The following is a 7,345-nucleotide window of genomic DNA, read 5'->3' as shown; positions in this document are numbered from 1 at the left end:
CCTTCGCTGTGGGGTCTTGATGCGTGGAACACAGCACCTGGATGACTCAATGCGGGACCGCGCAGACTCTCAATCATGCAAAGCCTCTTCTCCCGGTCTGTAACTCTCCTCTCTTATCATCTGATTGGTCTGGTCCACCCAAAGTTGCTATTCTTCTTCACCCCTCAGGGTTGGTTTCTCCCCAGAGAAGTCTGAGGCAGACATAGGTGCCATGCTCCGCTGGTGTCGCGATGCCCTTGTGTAACACGTCCTTGAAAGCATCCGCCATGGAACAAACCATCAGTTCCGTGCCTTTAGCCTCTGCTAAAACAAGGGCTGCGCTCTAGGCCCTGGTAAAAAAGGGGTGCTTAGACTGGTGCACTAGAGGATAGGGTAGGATCCTTAAATACCCCCAAGGAAAAAAAACAAGTTTAGAGTAATTGTCACACTAAAGGAAAGGCAGACCAAATAATTCTGGTGTATGGTTGTTTTCAGTTGTTAAAAGCTCACTTATATACTTTTCCAGCACACCAGCAGGGTTTTGAGAGTTTTTGTATAAAAGGGGCAAACACGAGACACCATGTACAACTTAAATTATGCCTAGCAGCTGCGTATCTGAGAAGTATAATGCACAAATATAAAAAGAGCCCTTTTCAATATTAACAAAATATAATAAATACAAAGTCTATACAGTGCACTGTATTATAAACTATATATAGAACCTTTCTTCCAAGACAACCTGGCCAGGGTTGTCTCAAGGTCTATGGCTGCTGCTCTCGTGATGTTCCTCTCCCTCTCTCTCTCTCCCTGCGCTCTCTGGTGATGCTTCTTGTGACAGATCTCAGGAGGAAGCAGCAGCAGCAAGGATGGAGTCCCCAAAGTCTTTACATGGGTTGGGCTGCTTCACAAGATGCAACACAGCAATTAGATACAGCGTGAGGGGGCCCTCCAGACCTTTCCCACACCTGGGCCACGTCTGCTAGGTGTGGCCCACGGTCTTGGTGGGCCACCTGTCAAGGGGGGTGGCCCCTTTATTTATATTAAGCCCAGGAGGGCTAAGCAAGTTGGGTGCTCCCCAGCTGTGAGGAGCGCCGCTAATATATTTGGTGCCCGAGGCCAGCGGTTGTTTTTGGCCACCTCGAGGGTGGCTGTGCTCACAAGCACTCCCCTGCTAGTCAGGGGAGAGCCAGCATGAAGGCCCGAGCCACAGCATTGACAGGCGCTGAGCGGAGTGCCTCCCCCCTCTTGCAGGGCTGAAACCGTTGTCTAGCACTCCGCTCACGCCGGCAACAGTTTTTAAAATGTAAGAGTAAAGGGACACTTGCAAGCCCACATGTGAGGGTCCCTTACTCTAGTCCTTTATTTCCTGGTCCCCAGCGCAAATCAATTTTGTTTAATTTTGGAATCCCTGGTGCAGCTACACGCACCCGGGATCCTTTCTTTAATCCCCAGACCCTGGGGCTACAAGGGGATGAGATGTACGAGTATGAAATTGTGTCCCAGTATTTTTCTGATGGCGTAAAAGCATTAGCACAATTCGTTCTTTACTATTTTTCTCACAATAAGAGTGCACAATTTGTAGGTTAGAGTTTGATGTGGGTACACCAGGGTTACATGCAACAAATGCTTCACATGACCAGGCATTTACATCAGTTTATGAGCTTTCTGGAACAATGTTTTTGTATTACTAATCGTGCCAGTATTTCTAGTTACTAGGTTTATAAACACAATACGTAAAAGTAAAAAGGAAGAAAGAGCAATTAACAACATTTGGCAGGTGACAAACTCCCTTCTCTCCACATCTCTAATGGCCGAAAGGCAGTGAAACAATGATGCAAAGGCAAAGCGGGCTGTACCGTGATTAAACATTTCTAATTTCCATTGGTAAATTGGTTTGGGTGAACATTTTAATGAAAGATAAAAACTTTAATAATAGAAAAGTTTAAATATAGCATACATCTCGCAAAGAAATGTACATTGTAAAAAGGTATAGAAAAATACAATACTTTTAAATAGCACTTAAAATGCATTCCTTAAAAAAAATGTAAAATGATCGGCCTGGAGCCTATCCCAAGTTCTGCAGGATTTCTCTTGATGCTTGAAGAATACTTAGGTCTTCTAATCGCAATTGCTCAACCAAAGTCAACTGGTCCTTCAGGTCCACCTTCTCACCTTTCAAAGAGGAAATCTGAAAATACACAAACATGTTTTAAGAAAAAAAAGAGCACAAATGAAAAACAATAACTGAAAACATCCTTGGATTTTTTGGGGGCAGACTAGTTTGCCCTGAAATTGACGGTGCCTTGCAATTATGACACTTTTATGAATTGCGCTCCATTTTTCTATTGACCTATTTGGCTGACATCTTTCTCAGCTTTTCCTTAAAATCATCAAACCTGAACAGTGGATATTCCTGAGTGAAGCGATCATGTCAAAAATATCTCAAACACAAATAAATACCATCAAAATATCTACTTACAAATTATGAGTGCATAAACAAAGCCCTCTAACACACATCACAAAGCAATAATGTTCACCACCTATCCTTTAAATAGAAGATGCATGATAACATATCAAGTTATGATAATCGCCAAAATGTTACAAAAAGACTTTAACCGCACAGATGTCAATTTACATGGCACTGTGGCAAAGCATTTGCCTTAGTGCCTATGCAGTCAGACCTCTATTACAAAATCTAAAAGGGTACTTGTGCACTGCCTTTATTTTGACTTGTCGCCCTCAGGCAAAACGTTTTTTGGAAGTTTACACTGATAAGGGCTGTACACACTTGCGCTCTATGGCAGTGATTAGGGGCTAGGCCTCTTTATAATGCAAATTTCAATGTACAGTGTGGTTTTTCCTTTTTCTGTAAATGCCATCACATTGAAATTGCTAACTATTGTAAAATATGTTGTGAAAAATATAGATTTGTTATTTTTCATAAAAATCGGTTGAGTCCTCTTAGCATGTGAGAAGTGTTGTTAATGATCCATTCAATCTAACAAGAACAGAATGGCAGCACCCTTAACCTGGTTACTAGTAATACAGTTGTAGTAAAAAGTTGAAATGCTAAGAAATAAGGCAGTAGTTGGATGATGGAAATTCATTATAATCCAAAACTGTTTATGGGCTGTGCAATTTCCAGGTTACCCAAATTGTCAAACTATGTGATAGCACTTATAAGCAAGTGCACAGTGCAGTTACAATGCACACAAAGCAATATACTCAAACATGGGTGGAAGAAAGGGGTTGTCCCAAAGTAGAAAGACCCTGCAAAAATTATATTTTCTAAGAATTCTCAGGGTAAGGAAATACCCTTTTGTTTTTGGACCACCTGTGTAGAAATAACAGTGTGCTTCTCAGACTATATTGGAGGACAATTCAACTATAAAACAGGTAAGCTCCAAATACTAGAGTCAAGACCCAACCTCTAACTACCAGCACAAGTGCTTACTGTGAGAAACCTGAGGGTATTCTCACTCCTAAACCCCCAGGATCCTCTTCTCAGGTGGCCAGGGAAAGGCCATTGCTCTTGTATCCTGACGCCGGAGGCGGAGAAGCGAGGGAGGATCACCTGGGTGGAGAGTCCTCAGAGATTGCGAGTGGGGTGCCCACAGGCAAGATGGATCCCCTTTTCCCTATTGATGACCAACCTAACCTTCCCCCGACCTTTATAGGCTACTGCAAGACCTCTCCCCTCATTTCCACACATTTAATATTTGAAACTACTGGGATGAGGAAGAAACACAAAACCTCCATTTTACCACTCTGGTACTCGGACGAAGAAGATGCTTGCAGAGTGTAGTCAGAGTCAGGCATGCCCCCTTAATCAGTCAGGCAAACCTATGTAAGGATCCAACATGCAACCTGTTAACTGGTTGCAGGTGTATAAAATGAGGGTCAGAGAACAGTATGAGGAGAGTAATAGGGAGGCCTGCGTGAGAGAGAACAGCAGAGGATTATTTTTATGGGGAGGCAGCCATGGTGGGACCCGAGAAGGAGCCAGGACGCCGGCAGATACCCCAGGGAACTTGTGGGGCCCATGACAAGTGGGCCGTGCCATTGCCAGAGGTGTGGGAGCCTCCAGGACAAAGCGAGAGCAGCAGGAGCTACGGGTGCACCAGGGAGAGAGAGGATGCCGTTTGCGTCCAGAGAGAAACCTCTTCAATTGCCATTGTGCAGAGAAAAATGCCCGGCATGCAAGCAGCGCTAACAACAGATGGGCTGCCAGCATTGCAAGCAGAGGGGAAGCTGCGGGGACCATCGGAAGAAGAAGAAATCCTTCCACTCCAACTCGTGGTTCACAGAAGAGCTCCTTAACATGTGCAACTCCAAACGGCAGGCGCTAAAAACTTGGCAGGCTAACCCCTGTGACACCACTAAAGATATCTTCCGAACCATCGCTAAAAAATACAAAGAATCTATATTCAAAGCCAAATCAGAATCCTACAACAACAGAATCTCTTTGGCCAACTCACAACCCAAAGAGCTATTTACCATCTTTAAAGAATTAACCGTACCTCCCACTTGCACGGACGAAATCGTTAAAGATGCAGCCTGGTGCTCCAGCATACAAGCTGCCATGCTAAAAAAAATAGACCTCCTCCAGAACAAAATATCTGACCATTACATCTAATTACCAATGAGTGGGTTGAACCTTGCAAAAGGTATCTCCAAAAGGTTACTGAATTTAATGAATCAATGGAGCAAACAAACTTGGAGAAAAGATATTTTTGTATCGACTGAAGTGCCTCACACTCAATCAGTAAGTGCTTAATGGTTTCTACCTCTAGACCACAGTGTCTGCATATAGCATTTTCTTGGATTTTCCGTATTAGCTTGATTTCCCCCGTTAGGAGGATGTTAAAGCGAAACCTCAAGAAGGGGTCTCTATAACTAGTATCCGGAGACTGAGCTAAGTATTTTTGTAGTGTTCCTTTCTTTTTACATTCACAGGATATTTCCCTACTCAAGCTATAGTGGTCCCTTCTATCACATGTGTTAATCCAATCTATTTCCATCATTTTCTTTTTTGCTCGCTATGGATTATCACACAGTAAGTCTATCTGCACTTCATACTGTTCCAATATGTTTTGCAACATTTACTTGAATTCAGCTAATTACACTCTCTAATTTTGGCATTGCATTTCCCCTAATAAGGTCTTAAAGATCGAATTTGTTTCAACAACCAGTGTTTTGCGGCATTGAAAAATAAGCCTCAATTAAAACGGAATTCAATCCCAATTCAAAGCGAATTAGTGTAATGGGAACACAGTTGGGTAAATGCAAAGCTTTTCTCCATATCAAGCCTTCAAGTTTCTCAAGTTCAAGATTCTCCACCCTGGAGTAAATGTCTAAGCCATAAAACAGGACAGGGATAGCTTTAGTAGAGTATAATTGTATCAATGGCCTGATTGAAAAGAGGCAGTGTTTGCTAGCAATATATGTAATTTGTGCTGCTAATTGTCTGCCCTTTGATTCTCTCTATACAAATTGATTTCCTATGGTCTTGCTAGCAGAAAGCCCAGATATTTGACGTTTCTCACCGCTGGAATTTGTTGTTCATTCATTGTCCATCGAAATGTGTTCAGCTTGTATCTGTCTCCTTTAAAACTCAAGATGCAAGACTTCTTGGGATTCATTGTTAGATTATTTAGTTTAGCATATTATTAAAATTTCACTAGCAATCGCTGCAGCCCTATCTGGGTTCTATCTAAAATGAGTATATCATCCGCATAAATGACGCAGAAACATCGCTCACCAGTTTCGTTGATATAAATGCCACCCAAGAAGTCCCACAAATCAGCCAGATACAAATTGAAAAGACAAGCCGCCAATTCACATACCTGTTTTAGGCCACAGTATGTTTTTATTGGAATAGTTACATCACCCTGGTGGTTCAATCTTACTTTTATCGTTGTATTTTTGTGCAGATCAATAAGCATGTCAAGAATATGTATAGGGATGCGAGCTTTCTTCACAGCCTTCTTCCATCAATGGAGTCAAAAGCCAAACTAAGATCTGTACGGGCTACATAGAGCAGATCCCTTCCTACCCTGCATGCCTGATTGATTAGGGACTGGATAAGAAGACCGCTCGCATCCGTCCTCATTCCACGCCTCTATCCCGTCTAGAATTTAGATAGACTACCATGGTCTTTAGACCACTCTTCTATTTCTTTCAGAAGGCATCTAGAGAAGATCTTACTTCAATTTTCATCAGTGCTATCGGTCGGTAATTTATAGGATAGTCTCGATTCCCTTTTTTATATATCGTGACTATTATTGGGAGAGGCCAAGTAGTTGGCATGTTTTTAGTTTGAAAGATGTTAGAGAATAAGATATGCAGTACGTTTGCCCATGCCATTGGTTCTTGTTTTAATATAAGGTTGCACAGGCCATTGGGACCGAAGGCACGGGAATTGGAGTCTCTTTCAAGAGTCTCTACTGTGACATCCAAGGCCCATTCTAGAGTATGTTGTTTAATGTTTTGTATGGGCAGGCCACTATAGAACTTCTGAAATTGGGTTGTACATTATTTGATCATGTTTCACATTGTTTTGATTTATCAGTGTCCAGAAATGTTTCGATTTATTAGTCAGTAGTATCTTGAGCATTAATTCGCTGTCTTTCTGTGAAAGGAGGTATCTATTACTTTTCAACCAATTTTTGAATATCTGTTTAGCTTTTTTCATTTTGACATTTTTAATTGAGTCTGCGGTCATTAAATGTTTTATTTCTCTCATCTTTTTTTTCTTTTACTGGATCTCTTCTACGTACCCATGCAGGTGATACGAGTATACACCTCTTGTCTTGGTCTGGGCACATGATGCCATTTTCCCTGCTATGAAGATCGAAAAGTTATCTGCGTCATTTTTGTCTCGAGAGTAGTTATAGAGCAATAATCTATTATTAGATTATTCATTTGCTCTATTCATTTCACGCTCCAACCTAGTCTATTCTGTTTGATGTTCAGAGCCAGGTTTTTGCTATGTTAGTGCTGAGATTTAATTGGAGTGTTAATTTATCATGTTTGCTCTCTGGGAAGGCGAGTACTTCTAGCCTTGTTACTGCTCGGGCTACTCTCTCTGAGGCAATGGCATGGTTTGGAGGTCTCTTCCGTGCCATGTAGGTTTGGCCTGCCAATCGTCTGATATGTTCCCATTCAAAATCATCATTCCCCAACTTACCCAATACTCTCGCCATTTTGTACCTTGCATGGTCTGAGACAGTGTATAAGGAGTGTTGCCCCTCCACCCCCCTCCCAATTTACATGTATAGGGCAAACAGTGGGAATTAAGGTCACCAACCATTAGAATTTCCATGTTTGGACTTTCCATTTTATATGTTCCTATGATATCACCTAG

The 7,345-nt window shown here is 42.0% G+C and overlaps 1 protein-coding gene across 2 annotated transcripts in view; it reads right to left on the bottom strand.

Annotated features, from left to right (window-relative positions):
- Positions 1-1,864: 1,864 nt before the first annotated feature.
- The window catches only part of SETD4 (SET domain containing 4), a 390,795-nt gene continuing 385,314 nt past the window's right edge, over positions 1,865-7,345 (bottom strand). For both annotated transcript variants that reach the window (XM_069636124.1, XM_069636125.1), the window contains exon 11: positions 1,865-2,167. In XM_069636124.1, the coding sequence (XP_069492225.1) occupies positions 2,045-2,167 (123 nt within the window). In that variant the 3' untranslated portion in view covers positions 1,865-2,044. The remainder of the gene's footprint in view (positions 2,168-7,345) is intronic.

The sequence above is a fragment of the Ambystoma mexicanum genome, chromosome 7p (genome assembly GCF_040938575.1).
Source record: "Ambystoma mexicanum isolate Mex_15411 chromosome 7p, UKY_AmexF1_1, whole genome shotgun sequence".
Classification (NCBI taxonomy): domain Eukaryota; kingdom Metazoa; phylum Chordata; class Amphibia; order Caudata; family Ambystomatidae; genus Ambystoma; species Ambystoma mexicanum.
Note: the sequence above shows the minus strand (reverse complement) of the source record. Positions and strands in the feature narration are given on the sequence as shown.